The 16,770-nt window shown below is 42.7% G+C and overlaps 1 protein-coding gene across 5 annotated transcripts in view; it reads right to left on the bottom strand.

Annotated features, from left to right (window-relative positions):
- Nucleotides 1–816: 816 nt before the first annotated feature.
- The window catches only part of ARHGEF28 (Rho guanine nucleotide exchange factor 28), a 140,050-nt gene continuing 124,096 nt past the window's right edge, over nt 817–16,770 (bottom strand). For all 5 annotated transcript variants that reach the window (XM_081929334.1, XM_081929333.1, XM_081929331.1 and 2 more), the window contains 2 exons: nt 4,678–4,791; nt 817–2,095 (listed from right to left, as the gene is read on the bottom strand). In XM_081929334.1, coding sequence (XP_081785460.1) covers nt 1,935–2,095; nt 4,678–4,791 — 275 coding nt within the window. In that variant the 3' untranslated portion in view covers nt 817–1,934. The remainder of the gene's footprint in view (nt 2,096–4,677; nt 4,792–16,770) is intronic.

Raw genomic sequence — 16,770 nt, 5'->3', positions numbered from 1 at the left:
AATGTGTTTGGGGGTATTGCATGGTTCTTGTTTTTATTTTGATTATGTATTGTGTTTTTATATCGTGATTTTATCCTGTGAACTGCCCTGAGACCTGTGAGTATAGGGCAGTATATAAATTTAATTTTTTTATTATTATTCTTGTATTAATAATAATAATAAAGGGAAGAAGGAATTAATTGAAGTCCATCCACACAGTGCTAAACCATGCTTTAGCATTACATCCAAAAACAGCCACTGACTTCAAAATCTGTCAGTCACAGTATAGTGTAGGAGGAGAGGTTGCAGGGCAGGCTTTACATCTTTAATCAGAAACTATGTAGAAAAGAAACACTGTACTGATACCATCAGTAAGTTCCAGTAATGTTGCCTTTCAGTGCATGGAAACTGATGTTGCTTGGTTGTGTTGTGCAGCGGCAGCCACCCCAAATTTATTATAACAGCCGTTGTGACTATTTGCACTAACACAGATATGGCCAAAGAGAGTTCACTAGTAGCAACTGCTAAGAGGTAGGAGTGAGTAGACGTCAAGTACCTACTGACTGTCACTATCAACCTAAGGGGAGACTGAAACCAACAGCAGCCTGCATATAACTCCCTCCAATCACTAGCACTGGTTTGCTCTGGCCCCTGGAAACTCACCTGCAGGAAGAGTGTGAGAGCATCTGCACTGAGCAAGGTCCTTCCCCTCTGCTGAACAAGAACTATCATATGCTTCAAAACATGGGTCAGATCATTGTAGCGATTGTAATAGTGGAAACAGCAATGGGCCAAAGTAACACATTTTCTGAACGCTAGGAATTATGAAGAGCTATCTTGGAGATATAGAATATTTATTAAGTTCAAAAAAGTATACAATTATGTATGAAAAATGCACAGGGGAAAAAACAACTTCATTCATTACTCTATAATGTTATCAAAGCTCTGTCCTGAAAGAAGCACACTGATTTGTAGTCCATGTGTGTGTGTAAAAGCAGTGGATTTGGGTTAGACGGGGAGGGGGGGGACTTTACATTGTTCTCACTATCCTCCTCTCCGTTCCACAGGGATAGAAATGTCTATGTGATGAATCTCAGTGCTTTGATAAAAAATGGGGGCACTTGATGTAGCCAAGAACAAGTTATAAAGCAATACATCACAAAACTGACCTCGAAGGCTTTGAAAAGAAAGTTATATACATGCTAGGTGAGACTTAGGTCTCTGATATAGACATCTGCCAAGGAGTAATCTGAAACCACCAAGAATCTAGCTTGCAGATGTGGATCTGTTTCCTGAAGCCCCTCACTTTTACAATAAAATCTTGAGACAACGCTGGGCCACTAAATTGTTCACTGTGAAAGGAAAGTGTTAATTTGGCAAAAGATCTTCGATAGTGGCAATGCATCATTTAAGGAGGCCATAGTGAGACCAAGGAGATCCAGAAAGTCACCTGAGAAATATTTCAGGTATGCTTTCCTATCTAAAGACAAAGGCTGATATGGTGGTGAACCCATGACAGACACCCATGTGGGTAAGAATGGTCTACTATGATGCATCTACTGTTTTGAAAGTCACTGAGTTGCATTATGAAATCTCAAATGTTCCTATTGCACACACCACTACTTTCACAAAGACTGTGCAGTCTTAACCTGGGAACAGAAATGTTTCCACCCAAGGTCTAATTGTGGTGTTCACATCACATACACAAGTCATTGCAGATTTTAGTCCAACAATGTTTGATGTTGCTTGGAGAGCATTTCTGATGTAATATGTGTGTCACAAGATAAATATTAGACACATTTTTTAAAAATAACTTAATATGCATCCTATGAATCTGGAAAACTTTGCTTTTTTACAATAAATAAGATATCTTCAAAGTAATTTGCACAAAGACCAACTATGAACAATGAGAAAAGCCATCCTAAAGTGCTACTGGTAGTAAACAAGGAAAGGTTTTAGAGATAAACAATATTTTCTTCCATGTCTCCATTTTCTGAATCTTGTCCCCTATCACCAGGTAGACTGTGCAGCAGAACATCTGATGGGTGTTGAGGCTGGATAGTGACAAGACTTGAACTGTGTGGTCTTGGGCACTGGCTCTGCAATGCATTCATGTCTAGAACACAAAAACACAGACAAGTTAAAAGCTGTATCTCCACTTACCACATGCCCCTAGCAAAGGACCCATAGAGAGAGAGGCCTGAATTTGTCATATACCAATACTTTTTTGGTAAAAAATAAAATGATGACTACAGTAACCTTCCTGGGAAGGCCTTTAACTATTCATTTCCACAACACCAGTTTCTCCTTTCAATGCCACCATTGCGCCTACACTACCTGCAGCAAACAAGCACAGATTGTTGCATCCAGTGCTGAGTGAGCAACATTCTGTTTGCACAATTTGACTTCCCCTTTCCTCTCCTCTCCTCCAACCCTCTGGAGCAGATTTTTGGCATTACAGGGGGCTGCAGGGAGGAGGTGAGGGTTTCCCTGTGGATAGCATTGGATGCACCCCAGAGTTGTGTTCTAACAGTGGCCATTTTATATTGCTTAGCTAGTCATTTAAGGCATTTGTATACTGCCTTTCCTAATATTTAATCTCAAGGCAGATTGCAACAACAAAATCCAATCAGTAGGCATCACCATTAAATTTCCATTAGAATGGCAGCGCAAAAGCTTCACTTCCACAGTTCAAAATTATATGCTCTTTCCAGTCCTTACAATGCAAACCATTAACATGCTTGAGAGAATAAAAGCAGCATAATCTGGCACCTGAAAGATAATACAGCAGGTGCCAGGGGAGCGAGAAAATAGGTGGTGCGCTACAACTGGGTCATGTGGCAGCCTCCCAACACTCTTCAATGGGAGCCTTCAGCAAGAAGTCACCAAGGGATTCAGATATTGGTCCCCTTCCAAGCACAGAACTGCAAACGCTGAATGCTGCCCAAACTTGCTTTTACTAAGCTTGTCATCCTTGGGCCACTTCAGTGGAGAACCACTGTTATGGCAACACTTCCCAGGCAGAACTATGGAGGGCATAAAGGCAGAAGTCCTGGAGTCTTTCTGACACTCTGCTGGGTGCAATGCTTTTGGAGGAAGGAGTTGGGAAAGGCGGTGTGCCAAAAAGGGTGGGAAGAAAATATGACAGGGGTGAACACTTTCCCTGGGAAATTCTTTGTAAGGATTCTCTCTCTACTCATAGTCCAGGGCAGGTTGCTGAGCATCATCCCTGGTCATGGTGGCTGAGACCGATGATAACCGACATCTAGAGGGTTGCAGGGTATAGCAATGTGCATGCTATAATCTGGTCCTCAACATCACCAACATCACTATAATGTGGTGGCAGTCTTTCTGTATCACCTATATAATTAACTAATGATTGCATTAGTTGGAAGCATTTTTATGATTAAGGAAGCGATATACATTTCTCCCCATACAATGGTTCTCTCTCTTTTTTGGTTACTAGTGTACAAAACGTCACAAGTACCCATCACATAAGTGCAACCTGAGAGTAGGTTTTAAAATGTATATACCTTTTTTTTTCAAAATTAGGACTAAATTCTAGCCATGGTTAAGCCTTTTTATTTAAATATGAGAGCAAAGCACATAAGTTAATCTTTCCTAAGAGTTAAAATCTTTTTGGTTAGGCAGTGAACTGAATATTTCTCACTGAAATCAAGAAGAATTCAGGCACAAAGTGTAGTACAGCACAATGTGAGAGCCTAAATACAAAATAGAGCCGCAACATATATTAAAACAAGCCAAAGAAACTGCAATAGATCATGTCACTAAACCGCTTCAATTGCCAGGACTGCCAGATCAAGTAACAGGTATAGTGTTACTCAGGGCCGTTCTTGGCCTGGATTTAAGAAACCCTGTCGTAATGCTAGAATGAGTGAAGAAAATAATCAGAAAAGGTCAAAAAACACATGCTTTTTAAAAGGAACACTATAAATGAATAATAAAATCAGACTGAAGGATTTAGGAATCATTTGGCTACGTTGCTCAGCTTTGTTGGGTTTCTGAAAAGTTCCAAAAACATCCCTCCTAAAACTTTGCTGTTGTACCCAGACTATACCACTCTGGAGTTCAGACAGAGGAATTGCTTCCTTTTGTAACGGAAAAACCCTGCACATAGAAAAGCAGAATAAAAGGTTGAAGGCTAAGCTAGGACCCTTCTTCCTGGCATGATACTTTTCTATACACAGGGACTATTTTATATGAGGGGGAGTTTAAACGCTGGATCCCCGTTGTGCAATCTGTAGCAGCACAGCCTAGAAACAATTTTACTGGAAGATAAGCTGTTTACCTAGCAATGCTCTGTAGGAAAGTTCCCTCTTAGAATATTACTTAATGATTTCTCATCCCCCAAAATGAGCTAGGAACCAGTGATCTAACCTTAGGGCAGTGTGGGTGGTTTGCCATGCTATTTGCAAAGGGGAAATAAATGCAAGTAATATGGACAAATGGGACTCTTTGGGCTGGGCTGGACTGACAGAAGCATAAGACAAAAAATTCCTTGCCATGCGTCCTTAGAGAAAAGGACCAGAAGCCACTGCCTACAGTGCCCAAGAGTCTGCCAGTCACAATACAACTTAAGAGGTATGTTCTGGCTTCTTACAACAGCAATTGTGAATTGTGTGTGTGCATTCCTCAAATGAGGTTCAGATGCAAATTGCCTGGAGTTTCACACCTCACCTTGATATTTGGGTATTTGGCTTTTTAGTGATAGTTCTGAATTTATTCCTGGATTCCTAACAAAATCTTCACTGGCCGAGTTCATCCTGCTGTTCACGGCTTCTGTGCAACTGCCTGTGAAACAAAGCAATGCTGTTTTAATTGACCAACATTTTCCTTGACCATGATTTCAAAAGGGCAGAAAAGTAAGAGAAATTCCAACAGTGGTGTCATTATAGCATTGCTTTACTGCATTCACAGCTATTTCTTAATCCAAGGGAATGAGAAAAAGATTTGTGGACATTAATTGCACTCATCAATTAAGAAACACTCTTACGACTTAAAGTTCAAATATCTCGGGGAAACAAAGTTGTTTGTTCTCCCCAAATCATTGAGAGCAAACCTATAGACACTGTCCTTGGAATAACTACAGTACCATCCTAAGTTTTTCAGGTTCATATGGCAAAAGAACCAGGGTGTTATATCTATGAAGTCTGGCCTGTAATTTAACTGAAAAAATATATAGTTATTGCAGAACTTAACACTATCACCATTTTGGAAGACTGCCTGTAATTTAAAAAGATGTTACCTACTTTTTAAGAAAGGTGTCCCAATATTAATCTGGAAAAGCAACAATAAATGGGTGAACAATAGTGAATCTAGTACCCAAGCTATGGAGGAACTGTGGGTTTAGTGGAATCCACAAGCTCCCCTCCTGTCTTTCCAATCTTAGCTATGTCATGTGTACCTCCGGGGTTCTCAAAATATTAATGCAGGGAGCCAGGAGAAAAAATAAGGAAGCCAGGTCTCCCCCAACCCCGCTCATCAGAGTACGCCATGAATCAATATATGGGGCAAGTAAGAGATTTAGGGTGAACTTTTTTCGCACAAGGCTCAACTGAATGATGGACCAGTAGTGGCAAATGTTTATGTGCTGGCCCAAGTTATTTTGCTGCTTGAGGCAAAGGACAAATTGGCGCCACCACCCTCCACCTTCCCACATATAGAACTTGACCAGAGCAGAGCTGGCCCTCCCATAAGGCAAGCTGAGGCAGCTGCCTTAGAGAAGAGAACACCAAGAGGCAGTGGCCCTGTGGGCACCCTGCCCACCCAATTGTTGGTGGAGAAGTGGTGGCTGCAGTTTCTAATGAGATGAATTGCTGGGATAGATCAGTCGGCAGAGCACAATTGTCACAGCACACAGCAGTGTCCTATTGCACTATAGCTGGATACTCAGATTCATAAAATTGCAAAGCAGAAATCCTATGCACACTAGTTTTTTAGGTGCATACTGTGTTTGCATTTAATGGCACTTAAAACCTGCTTCAAAGACCTATTGGAAATCTGCCTGTGTATCTTTCCAGATGTAATATATTTTTCCCGGGAGGATGCTGTCTGCATTTGCTAGCGCTTTCTTCCCGCTAGTCCTAGAAAATTATATCCCTGGTCCTGACTGCAAAGTCCTCTTGGGAAAACCTCAGCACCTGGGAAAGGCACTATGCTACAGTGTGCCTTATCTTGTGTTCTCAATACCAGGGCCTCCAAAGGGTTAGCGCCTGAACAAAGTCTGCGCAGGTGCTTTTCCTTTGAGCGTTCATGCTTCTCTTGGGAATTCCAGTGAAAAACCTAGACTCCATTATGGCCTGCAGCATCTAAATGCAAAAAAAAGGACCTCACACCCTTTGTTTTGCACGCTTTGAAGTAAACATCCAGCAACCTCCCGGGATACGGTAGTGTCCCAGACAACAGCGCACTTTCCCAGCGATACCTGATGAACTGATAAGCAGCACAACCTGCGCACCTTCTGCAAACAGGTTGAATGCACATCAGAAGAAAACGGATCCAGCGAGGCCTGTATTGTATCTTTCCTAGGGGTTGCCATGGTAACACCTCTCTGGATAACATGATCTGAAGGAGGTCCTGGCAGCATTCAGAATTTTCATATTATGGATTGTTGTTTTTAAATGTGTGGATTGAAATATGAAGGTGTCACCAGTCACTTTGATGTCGGGCAAGACCAACAAAGCTAGCCCCAGATTAGAATCAGCTCCTCGGGCAAAAATATTTCTGCGTTCTACCACCCAAACACCATTTAGGAAGAAGGGCTATAGCTCAGTGTTCATCCACTCTGCGTGCAGAAGGTCCTTGGTTCAATCCCCAGCCGCTCCAGGAAGGGCTGGGAGTGTTCCCTGTCTCAAACCCTGGGAGCCACTGCCAGCCAGTGTAGACAGTATAGGACTAGATGGACTAGTGGTCTGAGCTGCTATAGGGCCGTTTCCTGTGGAAGTAGACAGTATTCCGTTTTTTTGCTAGAACTTAATACGTGCAAAGCACATAGGAAGATACCAGCCCGGACTATGGCTCGATCTTCACTATACAACTAAGGCAGTTTCACACCACTTTCAACAGTCATGACTTCCCTTCCAAAGAATCCTGGGAACTGTCGTTTGCTAAGGGTGCCTAGAGTTGTTAGGGAGACTCCTATTCCCCACGCAGGGCTACAATTCTCAGAGTGGTTAACTCTCAGCACCCTCAACAATGGGATTCTTTCGGGGAAGCCCTGCCTGTTTAAGTGGAATGCTCTCCCCAGGGACGTTCACCTGGCGCCTTCATTGTACACCTTTAGGCGGCAGGCAAGAATGTTCCTTTTTAACCAGGCCTTTGTTGTTGTTGTTGTTTAGTCGTTTAGTCGTGTCCTACTCTTCATGACCCCATGGACCAGAGCATGCCAGGCACTTCTGTCTTCCACTGCCTCCCACAGTTTGGTCAGGCTCATGTTTGTAGCTTCGAAGACACTATCCAACCATCTCGTCCTCTGTCGTCCCCTTCTCCTTGTGCCCTCCATCTTTCCCAACATCAGAGTCTTTTCCAGGGAGTCTTCTCTTCACATGAGGTGGCCAAAGTATTGGAGTCTCAGCTTCACGATCTGTCCTTCCAGTGAGCACTCAGGGCTGATTTCCTTAAGAATGGATCGGTTTGTTCTTCTTGCAGTCCATGGGACTCTCAAGAGTCTCCTCCAGCACCATAATTCAAAAGCATCAATTCTTCAGCGATCTGCCTTCTTTATGGTCCAGCTCTCACTTCCATACATCACTACTGGGAAAACCATAGCTTTTACTATACGGACCTTTGTTGGCAAGGTGATGTCTCTACTTCTACTTTTTAAAAACCAGGCCCTTAGTTGACCTAATCAACATCCCATACCAATTAAAATGTGGCTCTTGGGGGGCATTATTACAGTATTGGGTTATTGCTTTTTATGTGGACCGCCCTGAGACCTCCGGGTATAGGGCGATATATGAATTCAATCAATCAATCAATCAATCAATCAATCAATACTGCTTTAAATCTATAGTGCGGATGGGGCCTATTAGCCCAGTGTTATCTGTCTGGAAATGCCTCTCTAGGGGCTTGGATAGAAGCTGTTCGCATCACTTGCTCCTTTCGCTTCGCTGGAAGTGTCATGGACTGAACCTGGCTCCTTCTACATGCAAAGCAGCTGTTCCACAATTGAGTGACATGTTCTACCCCCCCCCCCCCAAAAAAAAACCACACGCTCTACCACATAGCTGCGGCTTTTCCAGTAAAAGCATCACACGGAAGGCACCCAAGGGAGAAAGTTGAGAGCATTTCAAGGAGACTGAGGAACAAAAGCACCAGACAAGCTCTAAGCATCAAACCCTTGGCTGCCGTTTGAGTGAGCAAGTACAACTTTGCACTGCCTGCCTCACAAAAAAAAAGCACAATGTGTCACCCAGACGACATCGTCAGCCTGAAAGTGGAGCAGGAAGGCCTGCTGTCACCACGCTTTCCGCAGTCAGCTTGGACGTGCTACAAGGCTCTGGGTCCGATCCAGGCAGCGGCAGCTGGTCGCACAGCAGGCTGTTAAATGCCACAATGAAAACAGATAGTTTGACAAGCCCTAACTGGGAGCAACAAATCAGCAGCTCAGGTGTGGGCAGTGCTCAACTTATTTCGTATCTTTATATTTATGAGCTATGAAAGCCACCAAGTCCAGGGTTTTCCTGGCTCTGCAGCTCTCTCTCTCTTTCTCTCTAAGGGCCAACTTTTACAACCCATTGTCACTCGCATTGCAGGCATAGCTCGTAACAATGCAATCTGCCTGAGCCACGCAGGCCAGAAGTTTTGTACATTATGAAAATGCCTTGGGGAGCAGCCACAGCGTAGCAGCACCAATATTTGTAAATAGTGCCTGCGATTTTCCTGGACAAAGTGTCATAATAATCGGTTCATATGTTTCATTTATGGTAGCTTTGCCCCCCCCCAAAAAAGTCTGAAGATAATTGGATTTCCATTTTATACCTATAAATTGGTGGAAAGCATTGTGCAAAATACAATTATCAAGCATGAGGAAGAACGTTTTCTGCCCCCCCAATGGTGAATGTGGTTTCTGAATATATTAAGTCTTGTCTCACTATCCTTTTAGAATTGTTTGGAAGAGTTAATAATTGGGGAAAACTATTCAGGGATAGTATGATAAGATTTGGGAAATTTTAGTGACAAAGTTTATCTATACTTAAATGAGTTTCAATTTTATAGGACCAGGTATTTTTAAAATGAAAGCAATTTTCTATTCTTCTTACATGATCAAATATTTTATAAAAAGCATTCTCAGTTGGTTGTTAAATTTTATTATTACTCCCTATTGTGTACAACATGCATTATTAGTCTTGTTACTCCCATATTTCCACTGTAATTGTTTAAATGTTCTTACTATTCTTCTTTTACATCCCTTTTTAAAATTTCCATTATTTCCCAAACTTGAAATAAAGAGAAACATTTGTGTCATTTTCTTCAAAATGTTAAAACAGTTTTACAGGTAGCCTTTCATCAGCTCCCTCCCTCCTGCCTCTTCATAAGCTTAGTACAAACTTAAGACTATACAATTCACAAAACTCCCAGTAAAATACCACTCTCATATCAAGAAGCAAGAGAAAAACCCAAATCGATGAGAATTAGCACAACTAGCAGCAAAAGCTTTCCTTAAAAAAAAACAAAAAACCCAAAATGATCTCCCTTTTTTTAACGTTCAAAGGGGAGGGTTTCTTGATATTGTTCTTTCGGGACAACATTGCATAACCTCAGGACAGAACACGGAAAATCACTACACCGTTTCCAAGCTGTTCCAATCTCTGTGATCAAGGGGATTTGATCAAGGCATTTAAATCAGGCCTTGGTGGGTGGCACCCATTGTCTGTGTTAATTCTGAGCTCCAGAAATATTGCTCAGAATAGTGCACACCTCATCATCTCATCTGGAAACATTGGCATCAGGCACGCCTCACAATCCCACTTTGTAGAAACATAATGCTACCTCTGAGGAGAAGGGGTGGGTAGGAAAAGGATGACCTGGGTAACGATTTTCTTTTTCTTCTTCATTTGAGGCTTAAAAGCAGGAAAGGGGGGAGAGAGACACCCACACCTCTTGACTATGTTTCCTAGGAAAATGCTTTCCTTTCAAAGGCTGATGAAATGCTGTAACTTTGTTATCGGGTTAGTATATAGTTCCAATAACCATGTGGCCTGCAATTAGTGGTTTGTGATTATAAAACTACAGCTATTTCACATGCAGCATCGACAGACAGAAGGTCGGCCCAAGACATGTTGCCACCTGCAGTAGAAAATCCTCAAAGCACCTTCCCAGCAAGAATTCATAAACATCTTTGTTGTGATATAACGCAGTAGTAGTCAACACCTTCCAGGTGTTGTTGGGCTACAAGTCCCCCCCCCCCCAGCTATTGGCCATACTGGCTGGGTCTAATAGGAGATGTAGTCCTTGAGGACACCACATTGGCTACCGCTCATGTAATGTCATCCATAACCTTCTGCCTGAGCTGCTACCTCCAATCTAGTGGGATTGGCTCTAAAGAAAAAGCCATTCTTGTGTTCTAGTCCATCATGACCTTAAAGAAGAAGGAGGGGGACCTTCATTCCTGTCAGAAGTTCTAGAAGGATAACCAATTTGTGTCTTCCAGATGCTTTTCCAGACTACAGCTCTCATCAGCATGAACTAGCATGACCAATAGCCAGGAATTATGGGAGCTGTAGTGCAATGAAACCAGGACGACACCACATTGTTTACTCCTGTGCTGGAAGGTTCAGAGATGTGGTCTATGTGTGCAAGGCTCTATATGTGAGATGGCACAGAGACGGTAGCCCTGTTCAGTTCATATGGGCAGGGGTGTGCATATATAAGCCTTGCCCATAACTTCCCTGGGATCAACAGCTGCTCTTGATATCTGTGTGTTATTAGTGCAAATTGTTCAAACCCACTTAGAAGAAATTCATTTGTGTGGGGGAACCTTGGCTTATTGGGGTTTCTGATCATGGAGAGAGTTTCCAAGTGTGTTCAGTGGAACATGCTTATTAAACACCCTTTTCATGCTTTCACGCTAATTTCACAAAGGTCTGAAGAGGTGCTAATGCGCTCAAGGATGTTGTGGGCTGGGCTTGTATATGTGTCCCTGTTCCTCATGCTAGCAGCTTTGTGTTTTGCATGTTCAGGCAAACACTTGAACATGGCTAAGGAAGAACTGTGAAATTAATCATATGTCTGGGTACAGTGGTCACAGCCTACATATGGGACTATGATAGGCCAAGCCATCTTCCCCTATGCATTCACTGGTTGGTTGGTTGGTTGGTTGGTTGGTTGGTTGGTTTTTTAAAAGACTGTTATAAACCTTGAGTACAATAGCTGAGATTTTTTTCAGTAGGAACAATATGCTTGCTAGCTTTAGGCTGCAACCCTAAGCACACTTACTAAGGAGTAAAATCTCATTGAACTAAATGGGACTTTGTCCTGAGTAAATATGGTTAGGATTGCATGCACTTTGCTTACATCGTCTGTTAGGAATGAACAATAGATCCCACCCCCACCCCACCCCCATGCCAAATCTTGCTACAACAGGGATTAAAGTCGGAAAAGGCTACCTTGCCCTTTTTTAAAAAAACTAGCTGTTAATGCCATCTTCTCTCTGCTCATCTAACTAGTTGCAAAACTGCTTGTGGTTTTATTTAATCGTTTCCAAAGTTACATTTAGATTGGATTTTAATTTTCCTCAATCTGCTGTAGACTACCTTATTATTTTGTTGCATTATAGAAATGGAAATTGTCACATGTCATCTAGCTCAACAGTGCCCCCAACAGCCTAACAGAAAGAGCTATACAAAGCTGAAAGCAATTCTTTCCAGTTCTGTATTTTAGTATAGCCTATGAAGGTTGGGAAAACCCTCATGTTCATGTTATGGGCTCAGCCCAGCTAGCTAATGCTTATACTAATTCCAAGATTTGTACAGAAAGGTGACAGAATCTTGTAGTCAAATTTTCTTTATTAATTTTAAGATAACTTATATTCCCCCCCTTCTCCTTCCTTACTTCCCTGTTCTAACCTAGTGGTTCTTCCCACTTCAAGCAGGTTAAGAGTGTGTGTGTGTGTGTGCGCGCGCGCGTGCAGAGTGATCCTATGTAGGTCTGCTCAGAAGTAAGTCCCACTGAGTTCAATGGGACTTACTACAATACGATAATCTTTATTGTCATTGTCCCATACAGAACAACGAAATTGAAAAAATCTACATCAGACATTCAAAAACCCAACAAGCCTGCTATCCCAGCTATCCCAGCCTGGTTAGCCGCCTAGAAACTCTGATACCCCGTAATTAAATACAATATACTCCCATAGAGACTACCTTACACTGCGTTTAAAGCCAAAATCGCATTTGGATAGAAACTGTTACTCAGGTGGCTAGTCCTAGTCTTTATAACCCTGTACCTTCTTCCAGAAGGCAGAAGCTGGAAGAGATCATTTCTGGGGTGCACACTATCCTGCACTATCTCTGCAGCTTTCTTGTGACACCTGGAAGCATAGATTTGATGCAAGGTGGGAAGAGTGCACCCAATTATTCTCTACGGAGTCATTACAACCCTGGACAGCATTGGCTTTTTTCCCTGACCGTGCAGCTCCCAAACCACACACACAGACCATAAGTTAATGCACTCTCAACAGTACCATGGTAAAATGCCATCAACAGGTCCTTTGAGAGATTATTTTTCCAGAGAATACTACCAGGTAAATGTGGGCATGGTTGAAGCCTTAGGAGGAAAGAAGGCAAAAATTGGTGGCTGAATGGTATAGGAAGCTTTTCTAAAGTGCATCTGGGCAGCAAAAGGTCCTGGGATAGCACTGCAGTATACAAACTGAGTTGTGCATCCCAGGATCCATTGTGACATTGCATAGGATGCTGGAGGAACACCCCTCAAAAGCTGCACTGGCCTTGGTGGCTGTGCATTCAGTCCGAGAGGTGCATCTGGGAGGATGATGAGCATCACCTATAAGGTGGTTGCTGCTGGTGAAAGAGCTTATAACCTCCCTGAACACTCCAAGGAAGGCAAGGATATAAATGTCATAAAGCTAAGAATATGACAGTTAATGAGAGGGGGATGTCAGGTTGCTTAAGTCCACCTGAAGCTTATATGTGTGCATGTTTTAATATTTCTCAATTTACTTTTAGATTTCACTCTTAATTTGTCTTCCTCCGTCAAGCAGCTCATTATGACTTTGAGACTGCGGAGATCTCCTTCCAGCTCAACAGCACACCCATCAGCTCGACAGGCGGAGTTGCAAGAAGCTTAAAATGTTTCAGCTGTTGCTTACTTCAATACCATCCAGGCATTACTACCACCAGGCAGCCATAAGTTGACAGCATCAACTTTATGCTTCCCCCCACCCAACTTATCAGAAACTGTATTTGAAACTTCGGAGAGTTTAAATAGCATCTTCCAAAACTGTACTAAGAAAGGGGAAGAGGGTATCTGTGCGGAGAAGAAAATAAACATCTCCACTGTACATATGGCTCTTCCCACATGTCACTGGTACCGTGATTTGCACAAGGCTTATTTTTACTTCCTAATTTTAACCATTCATGGTGAGGGGCAAGACAGCAGCCAAATCTCATAAGGGAGAGATGCCTTCCTGTGCAAGAGGCCTTGTCACTAACTACACATTAACAATTACCGTATTTTTCCAAGTATAAGACTAGCTTTTTTCCCTTTAAAAAATGTCAAAAATTTGGGGGCGTCTTATGCATGGATACATCCTCCCATTTTCTTAAATCTGGGCCCCCCAAAACAGGAGGCATCTTATACATTCTTATACACGAAAAAATACGGTGCAGTTGTACCTTGGGTTAAGTACTTAATTCGTTCCGGAGGTCCGTACTTAACCTGAAACTGTTCTTAACCTGAAGAACTTTAGCTAATGGGGCCGCCCGGCTGCCGGAGCACAATTTCTGTTCTCATCCTGAAGCAATGTTCTTAACCTGAAGCACTATTTCTGGGTTAGCGGAGTCTGTAACCTGAAGCGTATGTAACCCGAGGTACCACTGTATATGCCATTTTCTCCCTTATAAAACCCAGGTTGACTGAGAATGTGGAACGGGAAGAGGAACATGCCCAGTGACTCCACCAAAACTTATCATGATCAGCCAGAGGTAAGAATGGATTCCACATGCATACAGGTGTGTATGTGAATACTCTGTAGGCATTAGTGGAAACTCTTGATAAAATCAAGGTTCCAAATGGCACATAGGTTCTTGCCTTCAGCTGGATGCATGGTCAGATGCCGACATCCTCCCAGGGGCTCCGTCACCCTGGAACATGCAAGAAGAGATTTCTTCTCTTACTTGGACACAGTAGTGCTGTCAATCAGGGCAACAGTTTGGGAAAGAAATCCATGGTCCATTCATCAGAATGAGCAAGGGGGTCTCCAAACGCAGCAGGGCTGTCTAAGCACATTGTGAAGTACATTGCCATCCATAGAGTTCCCCAGAAGATCCCCATTCTAAAATTACCTAATGGCACCACTAGAGATGAGGGAGAAATATGGTTCATTCCTCTCCATCACCAATTAAAATACCTGATTTTCACTTCCTGAAACTATGCCAGAACTGAATCATAACTATCTTTCAATATTTACACTTCTAATTTTACAATGCAGTTCCTCCCATCAAAGAAATGTACAAAGGGTACATAATTAGGGGAAAGTGTGTGTAAAAATGCAGCTATTTGTGGTGAAAATAACAGACACAGATGTATTTATATTAGGGGAAATTGTTAAGATTTGCCCATCCTTACGCAGCACTGTTTGGGTCTAGTGCTCACTGAGGTGAAAGACTTCTGCCGGGTCTGTTCCACTGGGATCACATGACTGAATGCTCCTTCACACAAAAACTAGCTTGGGTTCAAAGTATCTGAGATAATGCCTTCCTCTGAGTCAACCTGCCTGTGCATTAAAGATCAGTGGAGGAAACTCCTGGCAGTCACTGTATTTAATGAGATGCATAGTGTGGGGTCATGTGGATGAGCCTTTTTGGTGGTGGCTCTGCATCTGTGCACCTCGCCCTAACTAGGGCTTATAGTCAGATACGTCATTTTTACTAATGCTTCTAATAATGTTTCTGCAGCTTGGTGCTGATAACGGCAAGGTTTCAGGTTTGATCCCTGTGTAGGACAGCTGCATATTCCTGTATTGAAGGGGGTGGGACTAGATGATCCTCAGAGTCCCTTCCAACTCAACAACTCGATGATTCTATGATTAGAATTATTTAAACATTTTGCTTATAATGCATTATATTTCATATTATCTTATTTTTGTAAACTGCCCTGCCACCATTTTTAGTAAATAAATAAAATACTAGTTTTCCAAGTGCATGGAATTGAATAGCTGCAGAGACACTTTCAGTCTCTGATCACATTCAGCGATCCCTCTCCACCTGTAGCCTTTAGTGATATAGCCCACATGTAATTCACAGACTGACAAGCTGGACCCTGTTTTATTGCATGCTTTTGGGAAAAAAGCTTCATGGCTGCTTTCTTTACTTCCCATTTATTTAGAAAACTAGGTCTCTGGGCCAAGTCTTTAGCTGGCACAAAAATAAATGGGGTCCCACTGGCTGTAAGCCTGGCAATGATCAGCCTTTTTAATCTTTCACTGCTAAACAGATGGAGTGTTTTTGGTTTTTTAAAGAAACTATTAAAATATCACTGTTTATAAAGGAATATTGGCTTTTGATGTGGTTTCAAATCTCTGTTAACTTGTTATTTTAATCACGCAACTGAACATTGCTGGATAGTGTGTTTTTTTATTTCAAGCTGTGGCTTCTCATCTGGAGATGAAGCTCTATTTATGAGAAATTGTTAATATGTGAGTAATAATGCATCCCACTCTTGCCATTCCCACTGCATTCCTGAAAACCCATCTCCCATTTCATCTCCTCCACAGTCAGCTTCTAGCCTCGTGTGAGTGACAGAACGTTTTTCTCCCTCTGCTGGCCATATTGCATTAGGAGCTCTTATTATACCTAACAGCCAAACAGCACATTGGAGTAGACACTAGGGTCGCGCACAGTGTGTGGTTTTTTTCAGCCAGAACTCAGTTCCAGCACCTTTCAGGTGGGCACCATTGCCATTCTAAGAGAACAAGGGAGGCGTTCATGCTGAGCTCCGGTGCCTCTTTTTCTAGAAAAACAGCACTGGTCATGCACATATGTTACACTGCACTGCAAACATGCATATGTGGTGGGGAAACAGCACTGATCTACTGGCCCTGCTCCCAGCCGAAATGCATTCAGCATAATTTGCGTAAGGGCAACAGACATCCATACAGTAAGCATGATCAAGGAATTCTGCTTTTGGCAGAGTTCTCAGTTGTGGAGGTTGTGCTGATCAGTCTTAGGAACAGGGGCACCATCTCATTCTCCTTATGTGCATTCAACATACATACTTGTAATCCGTGTGCAATCCCCAGGTGACAGCCTCCCTGTGTCACGTTCTACTCTCTTTACCTAACAAATGTGGCTTCGCTTACCCATCACGCTGTCAAGCCCTCTGGCAGCACCAGCAGCTAATGATGTTGTGCAGGGCCTGGGAAATGCACAGCGTGAAGATATCACATCACGGGCAAGAGCCGGGGAGGAGGGGGAGGGAAACCACACATTACAGGGGAGAAAGTGCAAAACAGGTGTGCAATTTTCAAGTCATTCCATGTCTCCCGCAATGTGCCGTTTGGCCCTAAGGCTGTGTAGGGACCATTATTTCTGT

This window comes from Podarcis melisellensis, assembly GCF_964234715.1.
Source record: "Podarcis melisellensis genome assembly, chromosome: 11".
NCBI classification, from domain to species: domain Eukaryota; kingdom Metazoa; phylum Chordata; class Lepidosauria; order Squamata; family Lacertidae; genus Podarcis; species Podarcis melisellensis.
The sequence above is the reverse complement of the archived record's forward strand: the minus strand, read 5'-3'. Positions and strand labels throughout refer to the sequence as shown.